Raw genomic sequence first — 13,023 nt, forward strand, 5'->3', positions numbered from 1 at the left:
GTCACTGAGCTTGATGCTTCATTTTTTATTTCTCTTTCAGTTCAATCAATAATCTCTTTCTCTTCACTGACTTTTTTTTCTCCTTTAAAAAGAGTGCACTAAGTGGGATTAAGGAGTTAAGGAGCTCATCATTAGCATGAGCATTTAATGCTAGCTTCGAGAAGAGATAACAGATGCTGTATTACATGCAACATTTTTATTCATCAAACAGTTGTATGAATGTATTTTATATTTATTGATATTTATATTAGGTCTTTAGAACCATATGGTTCATAACAATTTTCTCTTATGTGATCTTCTGCTCCTTAAAACTGATATTGAGATGATTATAGTCTAAAATCTCAAGCTAAAATTCTGTATCCTGTCAGTCAGGGGAAGTTGATAGATGTGAGAGAGCATTTCAGCCTTTGGTGTCTCATTCTTCTTGGCTTGTCTAGACTGGTTAGACAGGCAAGAATGTTCACTATCTATACCCAGAGCTGTGAAAGCGATGCTTTCTGATCCACACTTTTCCTGTCTCCATTGGTTGTCCAGGTGAATCCGTTTCACAGAGTTGTTTATGGTCAAATCTAGCCTTGTTTAGTGAGAAGATGAGGGAACCTCCACAGGTAATCTCCTTAAAACAAGCCTAGTTTAGAGATGTCCTATCAGCCCATCAGTTGAGCAGGGAATTTTGGTACTTTATCAGAAGGGGTTGAGAAGCTAAATTTGAATGATGTCCATTTGATAAGACCTCTTGGTCTCAACTATGTGTGATTTAAGGTTCAATACAAATTTGTGCTCTAAGCCTTTCTAAAAATTTCAAATCAAGAGGGAGAAAAGACCTGATTCATTTTTTTTAAATAATTTTCCCCCCAACATAACTAGCGGCAAGAGTCTCTCAGACCCCAATCAGCACTTCTTTCTCCCCCGCTGCCTCTGTCTGTTCCTCAGTTCCCATGAGAGAGAGATGAGCCTCCCTATCAACATTCATCTCATCGCTCTCTCTCCTGTAGTTTAGCTCACCCGGCCCTCCATGCTGCAGGAATAACAGGTCTTTAATTGAACGCTCCCAGCCGGCCTCTTTCTGGAGGCTTCCTGGGAATCGCTGAAGTGCGATTGGACTTACCCTACGTCCTAGTGCTGCACACTTCCCACCTGTCTTAAAAGCTCTGTGACATGCTGGAGAAATTCTGCACTCTAAATGCAAATGCTGTCAAGGGAGCCGTGTCCGGAGGAGGTTTACGACTTTATTGAACCACAAGAGCAGACACACAATAAAGGAAAACACTCTGAGAAGTGTAAAAAGAGAAGTATGGCAGTGAAGTTTTGGATGAATCCTGTCCTCTTCCTCAATGCCTGATCAGAAACGTAGCGCAATTTGATTTGACTACTTTTAGCTCGGATAATATAATGTGATATGTCATTGGTAAAGTTAATTTAATTAACTAGATTTGTACCATTTTCTACCATTAGTAATCTGGTGGCAAATAATGGAGATCCACAATATATTGGTACCATAATGGTAATATTAGACATTAAAAATCCATCCATCCATCCATCCATATTCACTTGTAACATTTAAAATACTTGACTTTCATTTTTAATGTTTTAATTGTAATAAATTTTTTAGACAAAAGTGTGTAGAATTCTAATATTGACCATCCATTGGTTATCGACCATAACATGAAAATAATGAATTCTAATATTGACCATCCATTTGTTATTGACCATAATATGAAAATAATGAATTCTAATATTGACCATCCATTTGTTATCGACCATAACATGAAAATAATGAATGGCTTATCTGTATCAGCCTGAATTTTATTACTGGTGCATAGAAGTGTTTGGTAAAGTTCTTTGGAAACTCATTTAGTTGCCATTACGAATTGCACTGCTAAAGAAACTATGACAAAAATACACATGCATATAATAAATGCATATATGTATTTATTAAAAACAGATATCTACTGACAATTATTTTTTCCCCTAATTTCATATGTTCTCATTTACTTTGTGAATATATTATCTTGAAAGTTGTCCTAATGAAAGTTGAGATTTTTTTCTTTATTAGGAAAAGTCACTGAACTGTGGAATATTGGCGTTTCTGTAGACTAGGCGCTGTTGATAGGAACAATCCTTTGACTTGTGACTGATGTCGAGTGCCAGTAAACCAATCCCCTCACAAACACCCCGAATTGATGTTTCTGTGACAGATTTGTGCAGGACCAAAACCAATCTCCTGCCAGGCTTACGGACAGATGTGTGATCTTTTTCATTTAACAAGTGCATCCTGTCATTAAGGCTCATAAATCCATGTCCTCCCGTCCCAGAGTCTCTCCCCTGTTGCCCAATAGATTTATAGAGCTCTTCATGGAAAATCAATAGTTTACTCCCATTTTTTGGGTTCTTTTTGTGTGTTGTCTTTGGAGTGTGTCTCCGAGCAGATGGAGGAAGGCAGCTCTGCCTGGTCCGACCGCACTCCTGAAGATCCATTTCACCACAGCGGTGTTATGCTGCTTAGAGGGGAAGTGTTATGTGTGTCTGTGAGCAACGGAGCAAGAGAGAGTAAGGAAAAATGGAGAGGAGTATAGCCTAGCCCTAGACCCAACAATCCTAATAGAAAGAGCAGACTGAATAAATCCATCAAATGCTCCTTATTAAACTGATCTGAATAGGCATGTGTCACGGGATGTTTGACTAGTCATCTGACAACAAACAGGGCAGACAGGAGCCAGCAACCCCAATGCATGTGTTTCCCCCAGCAGGTCTGTAAGAACAAATGAGCTTATAGACGTCAACTGGGGAGACCATGTGCTTCTGAACTATCTCCCACACCTTCAGTTTAAACACTTACACATGATAGGAAAATGTAATTGGACAACATTCTCATAAATAAAGAATTTTAATGTTTGTTTGGGGTTGTTTTTAGGTCTGTTTACTGGAGTTTGTTTCCAATTATGTTATTACACCTAATTATTACACCAGCCATTAACGGCTTGAGTGGACTTGTGTTGTTTTGGGGTTTATGAATAAATCGGATACCCGCTTGTATGTCTGTGTGTGTTTGCCCATTGAGATTATGGTTGCTAATTATGTGTACTTGTGAATATATTAAGAAAAGATTAGCAAAAAGTTTGTTCTCCCTCTGTCCTCGATCCCCATCGACGAATAGATTAACTTTTTTGTTCTAAGGCAATGAAATAACAACAAAATGTGCTTTATTCATTTATTTAAAAATAATCTAGATTTATAATTTGCTCTTTTTATACCTTAATACAATAAAGTGCTTTTTTTTTTTTTTATGGCATCTTTTACCACAAATAAAATAAAAGAATAAAATAGTTATAGTAATAATAAAAACACAGTAATAAGATAAAGTTAATATTATATTACATAAATTATATTATATTATACAGTATATTATGTATATATGACTAATTGATTTATATTTAATAATTATTATATTAAATTATTATGTATAAATTATTATTATATATATTTGTATATTTTATTTTTATTATGATCATTATTCATTATTTTATGTTTGATAGACTTCAAAGATGCTTCGAGAGGTGCGGTGAGCATCTCCAGACAGTCACTTCATTCACTGCTCTGAATCTGGGTGTTCCTGTGCATTTGCATGACTCAGTCCACTGCCTCCAAATACAACACATCAGACCTTCATTATAAATGACTACCCAAGGCGGGACGCCTCCCCACAGCCTACTCATCCATCTCAGTTTTCAAAGGGTTAAAATGATCTCCAGTCTGTCCATCAACAGGAAGGAGCTGTGTGACTGCACATTCACTGTTTGTGAAAAATGACAGATTGACTTTGTGAATACTTTCTCAAATCACTTTCACCCTTTACTTCCCCCTTCTGTCTTGTATGACCATGCACACACTTAATCTCCTTTCAGTCACGTATTTCCTTTCTCTTCCATCATTTCCACCACTTCTCATCCTCAAGGGCTGATTGACATCTGTCCAAAGACACCCATAAACCCTCGTTCAGATCTTCAAAAACAGGAAAATCCCACAAAATTGTCAATGTAGGGAAAAGGGAAGGAGTAACTGAGTAAAAGCCCTCAAATGCTAGACATCTTCTTGGCCGGCTTTCGAGTTATCAGCCCACAGCGATTGAAGTTTGGACTTGAACTTGCAAGCACTTCATTTTCATGTCATGCTGTGCCTTCGTTTCCTTACTTCCTCTTACAAGACACAGCAACCACCAGAACGGCAAACCACCATTTTCATCTCACACAGAGTTTACCAGGCCTCTTTATTCTACAGTCTCTGAGAGGAAGTCTCACCTAATTCACGATTCATGTAAATTGATTGACATTTAACTGAAATTAAATGGCACTTAACAGCAGTATAACATTTAGATGCAAGTGCACAAGTGGGAGGAACTACTGTAACTGTAAGTAGTGACACTTCTAACTTAAAGGGATAGTTCACCCAAAAATAAAAAAAATAATTTACTCATACTCATGTTGTTACGAAACCTATGTGACTTTAATTCTTCTATATTTTGAAGAATGGTTTCATCCATAAAATAAAAGTCAATGGGATTCGACACGACATTGGACCCCACTGACTTTCATTGTATGGACAAAAATGAAAATCGTTTCTTTTTTTTTGTCAAAGAAAATCATACTGGTTTGGAACTACTTGAGGGTGAGTAAATGATTACAACTTTTAAAGACAGTGTACATTGGTGTTTGCAACCCATTTTAAATCCATAATATGATGTAATTCCAATTCAAACGTGATATTCAATTCAACTAGAAAAAGAGGCTTTGGATGTTCCCATTTGCCCATAAGATTAATCTGGCCCTGTGTGCAGTGGTCCTGTATTATCTGATGGGTTGGGCAGGACTGTATTGAACTAGATGTGTTTGGGGTAAGCTGGTGCTGACCTCCATTACTGAGAGGGCAGATACGCGTCTCATCGGTCCGTCTAACAGTGACAGCCTCGAGGCTCAAGGCCCAAGAAGGATAGCCAGTTGTAATAGAGAACAGAGCACTACTGTTAATCATGATCTGCACCATTATCTCCCTCTATTTGTCTTTTACTAATGTTTTTTTTCTTCTCTTACAGAGTAAAGAGGTGGGCCTCCAGCTGCAGGAGGATTTGATGAAGGTCCTCAACGAGTTGTACACGGTAAGATACAAACAGAGCTTAGTTGAGCGTAATTTCAGTCTGAGGCGATCATCTTTCTGTAGCATTACCATGTTCCATTTTCTGTTTGCATCACTTTCTACCTTAAACTTCAAACGGGGTGTCGGTACATTATATCCTCCTTGTCTCTCTCTCTCTCAATATCTCTGTTTTTTTCTATCAGCCTGCTGCAGTTATGAGGCATTAAGTCTCTGCTTCAGTCGAGTGCTTATTTTGGTCTCTTGTGGTTGTATTCCAATCAGTGTTTTTGAGGCAAGGGGTTGGCTATAGTTAGCTTTGATAGCTTTTAGTCACTGTGTACCCCCTGTGTGTGGTTGTTGTGTCCAATTTGTAGTTTTTGAAGGGGCCTAGAAGGAACAATTTAATCGCCTCTTAATGTTTTAAGGCCTTGAAATGGATGTTTGTGTGCATGTGAACAAAATAATGTTTTTCCAGATAGTCACTGTAATTCATTAGTAAGACAGAAGGACATGAACAAGTAGTGAATGATAGTAATTATAGTGTGTCAGCCAGCAATGAATAATCTGCTGGCACGTGGGTTGACTGCTTGCAGCCTACCTGAGACTCTAAAGCAGATCTATTGCTTTTGCAGTGCCAAAGAGGAGCACAGCGAGTATGAGAGCTCTCCAAATGGTGATGATGCTCTCAAGACGGTAATGAACAGCAACAGTTGTGGGTCAGAAGTCTGGAATCCAGTCTCACCCTTAACTGACTGTAATCCTTGATGATTTTATGATATACCAGCTATGCTGTATGTTTTATACTCCTCAACCGTCCAAATAGTAAACTTGTATATTTAGTCTTAATTCGTTACCACTTAATTATTTATATCATATTATAATAAATAGTTTTTAATGAACTTTTTCAGTGTTTACATTCTAGCACAAAAAAAAAACAAAAAAAAAACTTTCATGGCAGTTAACCTTTGTTTTAACCCTCTGTGGCAGTAAATTACTGTTTTATAGACTTGGCGTTTACAGTATCCGTACCACCACAGAGACCCATGTTCACTGGCAGAGCTGAAATTAGCAGATGTGCATGGAAAATTCAGGGAAGATTCAGTTGATTTCGAAGTAATGTTGTTATAGGCGAGTGCATCAGGGCTGCTTTCTGATGCAAAGTGCAGTGTTGCATGGGGGTTCCACACATACATGTCTTTAATTAGCGGCACAGCTAAATAATCCTAATGATTTCAGGGTTTTATTTTTACTGAGAGAAGAAATTAAATTAGAAATGCCCTTTGGACATATTTCTGTATTCCTTATTTTTGTGGGGGAGGAAGGAGTAGTTTGGGGTTTTTAGGGTGGGGTGTTCTGAGCTCAAATGTGGTAGGAGGAGAACCCGTGATATTGGCTTTCTTTGAATGGCGACTGGATTCCCCCCCATACAAATCCACACATGGTCTCCTGGGAAATGACTGTAACCCATTTCAATACTCCATAAAAAGTCAGCAGATCCTTTAATTAAAGAGTTAAGGATGATGAAAATAAACCTGGCACCATTTTCAGTGACATCTGTGCTTTATATGAAGAAATGGAGGAATGAATGGAAAAGCTGATGATGATTATCTCAGCCTTTTGGACCTAAGAGGAACCTTATAGGGCTGAAAATAGTGAAAAACATGATGAAATGGGTTTCTTCACTTTTTTCAACAGTGGCTAGTTCAGTAGTTCACCCAAAAATTCAATTATGTCATAATTTACTCACCCTCGTGTCTTTCCAAACTCGTATTACTTTCTTTCCTCTGTGGAACATTTTTGGGTGAACTATTCCTTCAAGAATGGGAAAAGAGCCTGACGCTTTTTTTGCACTTTACAAGAGCAAGCCATTGAGACCCGCCCACATCTGTGTTTGCCAAATTCCTCTTGTAAGTGTTTCCTATTAATGATGACACTGCAAAGAGCTTACTAAATTTATTATGCCCATCATGAAGACTGACACCCTCATGAAAGCCAGTGAAAATGTAGGGAAATGGAGTCCATTAACTTTCTCTCTTTTAGACGGGGAGTGATGGCTTGGTATCATCTCTCCGGTCTTGGCAGAGTGTTCGATTGCAAGCACAAGAATGGCGTCACTCTTTGACATTCCTCTCAAAGGAGAAGTTTGGAATGAGATCCTCCCTTCAATCCCATTCCTAAATTTAGCATCTGCTGAATACTAGCTATCAAGCTTGGTGGCATCTTTCAATCCCTGCAACAGATGACAGAGCCAAGAATCTTTCAGTCTCACTTTGGACTTACATGTTAACTGTTCATTATAGGGGTCATATAATTTTATCTGCAATTTGTTATGTTTTTTATTTTATTTAAGAAAATATGAATAAATAGTCATTTATTTGTATATTTGTATATGACCCCTTCAAAGTGCTGCATGGTTTGCAGTCCACCTACTTTAATAAATCTATGCTCTGTGTTTTCCTCGTAGCAATTTATTTGAGTCGGTTGTGTTGGGAATAACTATGTGCTGTTAAAGCCGAGAGGTCACCAGTTCAGATGTCTTCCTATTTCAATCTGATTCTTGTCTGTAATCTATCTTTTTAAGCTGCCTTCATGAGCATAACCACCTGTAAGGATCCTTATTTAAACAAACCACCACGACACCGATGCAAAAGCAGTCTGACAAATATTTATACTTACTTTACCATCATATTTATCTGCAAAATCTAACTGATCACTTTTAAACCTACATCCCAGCCTACATTTCATGGTGTGTTCAATGTAGGAACAAAATTAACTTGGAATGGATTTGTCAATGGGCCCATACCGACATGTGAATAAGCCCATACCTCAAACTCCAAATTGGCCCCACCATGAAATGTAGGCTGGGATACATCACTGAGCATGATGCATTTGCCCTACGTCTATGCTACAACTTTATGCACATTTAACGTACATTTCCTCTTCCTCGCTGCACAGGTGATGAAGACCTATCACATGTACAACATGGACAGCATCAACGCCGAGAGCAAGCTGAAGGATGCGGAGAAGCAAGAGGAGAAGCAGATGAGTCGCAACGTCCGACACGAGGACAGGCAGACCCCGCGCTCACCCGACTCCCTCACCAGCATCAAGATCGAGGAGAAACATGTGCGCCGCAGCTCCGTCAAGAAGATTGAGAAGATGAAGGAGAAGGTGAGCAGCGAGATCAGAGAATTCAAATGAGAAGGGGTTAATGAAAGGCGATATCAGAGTGTCTTGGACAGTTTAAGCAGAGAATGTGGAGGAAAGGTGAACGTGGGCAGAAGAAGAATGAACAGATGGAGGGGGATTTCAGAGAAATGGGAAAGGTGATGGAGTGGGAGTTGAGAGAGAGGGGCTGAAAGGAGCTGAAACCACTGCCAGATGGTGTTGAGGGTCCTAAACCTGATCCTGGACAGCTTTAATGACCTGTTGACAGTGGTTTATCCAATGTATAACACGCATCAGATATGCAATCCATGCTTGTCATGGCTAAATAATACTATGCTATTTTGAATGGTCAATCACAGCATTTTGCAGTCAAATAAAATATGTGATCAACAGTGGTCTTTTCAGGTCAATGAAATATAATACAATTAAATAATTTTAATTAAATTAATTAAATCAGTGACCAGAAATGATGTTTTCATGCCCATTTACATATTTATTTTGTAAGTAGCAGTGCAACACACAGTATAACGCACAATCATTATCACAAAATAAACATTTTTAGGGTAAGACCAGGCTTAATTGGTTTGAAGGATGATGTAGTGATCTTGTACTCTCGTATTTCTGAGACTCCAGGCTGCAAATTCCAGAAATTTCCAATTCGATATGGTAATCCTTAGCACTAAACGGCAGCTTAATTCATCAAAATAAATGGCTCCACCATGACTGTATACACTGTGTTGTAGAATGTCATTTGATGATGTAATGAGATGACATGCGGTCAGGGGTCAAGCATTAGCATGTCTGGGACAGATATTGTGTTCAATCCATGTCTTTGTTCATCTGGAGTCCTCTGGTTACCATCTCTGTCCAGTACCACCAGCTTACAGAATGAATGATGGGATCATCGCTGGGTTGTTCCTGGGCCACCTCTGTTTCCACAAGACCAACAGCAGCTCCTCTATGTGCGTCCCACTAGAGAGAGCCTGTGGTCATCCCAGCAGCATTTACAGATGGAAATGTAGTGTAGTTTGTGGTGGCAGCTCTAACATTTCCATATTCAGGGAGAGCTAGTAGAAGCTAAACAAGGTGCCATCCATCATAATCTTATGTTTGATTTTAGCTTTAAGGGTTTTGTTCACTTAAAAATAAGAGGGCTGTCATTATTTACCTACAATCTTGCTGTTCCAATCCGCGTTATGATTTTATTTTTTACACAAAAAAATGTAAATAGATGTTTTCCCCATATTCAAATGACACGGGCTTGACTTTGTGATGTTTGGTTTCGCAACAGTAGGGAACCAATGACGTTTATAAGTATTGACATACAACTATCAGTGAAAAATTACTTAAGCTTTGGCGGCCAAAACAATTTATGTATGATTTTGGTACTTGTTTTGGAGCTTGACAGCCTGTAATCACAATTAATCTGTCCCTTTTTTTTGTTTTCTCATCCTCCTGTTTTTACCTTTTATTCTCAGCGGCAAGCAAAATACACTGAGAACAAGCTGAAAGCCATCAAGGCCAGGAATGAGTACCTTCTTGCTCTGGAGGCCACCAACAACTGCGTCTTCAAATATTACATCCATGATCTGTCTGACCTCATAGATGTAAGTCCACCCTTATCTCATCACCATAGCGTCAATCAATATAGCCTTCACTTTAGCCAGTTTGTAAATCTTGTAAGTTATTATTGTGTATTGTTATAAAGAAAAGTACTGCATACAAAAATCCCTTTTTGAGCTAAATCACAAGTATTCCTCCTTAAGCCTGTTGATTTTTGACATCATTATGCATTTAAGCTCTTGATGTTATTTTAGCATTATTTATGTGCTATTCTAGTTTTTATTAATATTTTGAATTAGCTTTTTACCATTTTCACTTTTCTTTTTAAATTATATTAATTTTGTTATGTGCTTTTGTCTTTTTAGTAGTTTTGTATTATTCTAGAATCTAGATAAATTTTTTTTATTTCAGTTTTAATCATTTTAGTACTTCAACTTAAAGGGATAGTTCACCCAAAAATGTAAATTCTGTCGTCATTTACTCACTTGTCCCAAAGAAATGAGAAACTCATAGAGGTTGCCTTATTCCCTTGGTCGAACATTATTAAAGTTAGAGCTTATTTAGAGATATCAGCCGAATGGCTTAGTGCAGGCGCTAATGGAACGAAGGTTGTATCTCGTAAATTACCCCACAAATAATGCCCAGAATGGTACCTAACTTATACAGTAGTACAAATAGGTTCTGTACTCATAAAACGAGGCATTGGAAAGTTTATAAGTACATCAGGAGTTTATTTAAATAACACTTGCCTGATGGCTCATGCTACCGCTAACCCGGACGTCGACGTCACTTCAGTGATTTGGGAAAAGCATGTAAAAGTCCTGGCAGAAAGCGATGCATAAGGATGTAGTGTAACAACGCCCAGTTTCAGGAATGCACTAATATTTTGTTGGTAGTACCAGTTTGCAACAATAAACACTAAGGTGTTAACACTTCAGAAAAAATTATAATTTGTTGTTACACTACATCCTTATGCATCGCTTTCTGCCAGGACTTTTACGTGCTTTTCCCAAACCCCTGAAGTGACGTCGACGTCCGGGTTTGCAGTAGCATGAGCCCTAAGCTCATAAGCTCTAACTTTAATAATGTTCAACCAAGGGAAAAAAAGCTTCTGGGGGGGTGTTTGGCTCGAGGTTATGGTGCAAAGGACCCTAGGTTGATTTTACGCTGAACCATCTTTTTAAGTAATAAAATTGCACAATTCAGAAATTGCAAATAACTTTTGATTAGCAACCCATCTGAATTTGATGTATAGAAAAATTACAGAATGAAACATGTTAATGCGATAATGTCAAATGCAGTAGAGCATCAAGACTTATGCTTCCGGTCATGTTAGAGCCAACCAGCACACTTTTTTTTTACCCTGGTACTTTTTTATGACCTGTGCAACCCTGGCTGAAAGGACGTTTAAATGTAATGCCCTGAATAAGTCCATGGATAGAGTGTCCCACAATGTAGTAATTCCCTCTGACAGTGTGCTGCCACATTGGGCTTCTTTCTTCGAGTGTGACCCTGAAAGTAGACCTATAGCAGCCCCTTGTGTGAGCACCGCAAGAGGGCCCACTTGTCCCACCATATCAGCATCAGACTCCTAACAAGGCACCCTGAAAGTGGTGAAATCTCCTCCTCATGTTACCCTCAATTGCGGCACACAGGGGCCCACACAACACGACATCCTCTTTTCTGTGTGAGGATGATGGATTTAGTCTGAGCGGTCTTTCACTTGAAGCAATCAGAGCGTGGAAGTTGTAACCATGTACTGGTTGATAACCAAAAGTGTTTTTTTTTACTCAGAGGGTGTTCAGGTCAGACTATTATCATTATTATTATTAATAATAATTGTAATAATAATCTTTTATATATATATATATATATATATATATATATATATATATATATATATATATATATATATATATATATATATATATATATATATATATATATATATATATTTTTTTTTTAGTACTAATAAAAAAGCACTTGAATGTACTTTTATGTTGCTTTGGATGAAAGTCTTTGCCAAATGCATAAATGTTGTGCTTTACTCTTGATTTAACTGCCTTTCTCAACATAAAATTTCCATTTGCAGCTTGAAATACCAACCAAATGCCCTTTTTTTTTCTTTCCCCTCTCTCAGTGCTGTGACCTAGGCTACCATGCCAGCCTGAGTCGTGCACTGCGTACCTACCTCTCGGCTGAGTTTAACGTTGAGACTTCCAAGCACAGTGGTCTGGAGACCATCGAAAATGCTGTAGAGAACCTAGAGGCCAACGCAGACAAACAAAGACTCATGGAGACCTACAACAACGTCTTTTGCCCTCCAATGCGCTTCGATTTCCAGTCACACATGGGTGATATGGTCAGTTGGTGTGATTTATTATTGCTTAAGACATGACACTGGTGAAATTAAGTAATGGAATATGCAGAGGTGGTAATTATTTTCATGCCCCAAGCAATATACCAACAGCAGAGTTGCACTGTGTGTAAACAATGACACACAGACATGCAAGTGAGTGCAGCTTTACTGTTGCCAAATGCTTTTGCTCCAATATACTGTATCAAAAATCTTGATGATATAAAGAAATCAGCTCTGCTAAATATCACTTGTTAATACATGCTACAACGATCAGCGTTGTCTCTCTGAGAGTATGTGTCCTTCTGTTACATGAGACACTTGCAAGACTGTCTTGCATGTCCAAACAAACCCAGACACCTCTAGAGAAATGAAGCATTTCTCAATCAAGTGTTGCACAGTGACAGACATGCCTGCTGAGAGACCTCTGTTGCTTTAGCCCTGTATTATTATATATTGTCATTAGACTTGTCAGGGTTGGGTGAACACAGTGTGAATATTAAACTGGGATAAGAGTAGGAATCTTAACATTGAAAAACATTACACACTACATGTTGTACACTACTGTACAGCTCTCCTAAAAGTTAACGTTTTTAATTGGACTAGATTTTTCCTTATTAAATCAATCAACAGTTGATTCAACAACTGCTGTGTTGAGCTTTAAGATGCTGTTGTATTGTTTTTAGCTGACCTTGCATCAGGGTCCTGGATGTTTGTATGTGTGTGATGAACAGAGCAGCTGGTTTTCCCCAGTGCACATGCACCCTGTCTTGTGTTCAACCCTTAGGGAGAGGGTGGACCGAAGT

The 13,023-nt window shown here is 38.3% G+C and overlaps 1 protein-coding gene across 3 annotated transcripts in view; it reads left to right on the plus strand.

Annotated features, from left to right (window-relative positions):
• srgap2 (SLIT-ROBO Rho GTPase activating protein 2) overlaps positions 1 to 13,023 on the plus strand; it is a 95,731-nt gene that overhangs the window by 60,432 nt on the left and 22,276 nt on the right. For all 3 annotated transcript variants that reach the window (XM_082156114.1, XM_082156116.1, XM_082156115.1), the window contains 4 exons: positions 5,090 to 5,152; positions 8,086 to 8,301; positions 9,777 to 9,905; positions 12,002 to 12,223. In XM_082156114.1, the coding sequence (XP_082012240.1) occupies positions 5,090 to 5,152; positions 8,086 to 8,301; positions 9,777 to 9,905; positions 12,002 to 12,223 (630 nt within the window). The remainder of the gene's footprint in view (positions 1 to 5,089; positions 5,153 to 8,085; positions 8,302 to 9,776; positions 9,906 to 12,001; positions 12,224 to 13,023) is intronic.

This window comes from Leuciscus leuciscus, assembly GCF_965113295.1.
Source record: "Leuciscus leuciscus genome assembly, chromosome: 23".
NCBI classification, from domain to species: Eukaryota; Metazoa; Chordata; class Actinopteri; order Cypriniformes; family Leuciscidae; genus Leuciscus; species Leuciscus leuciscus.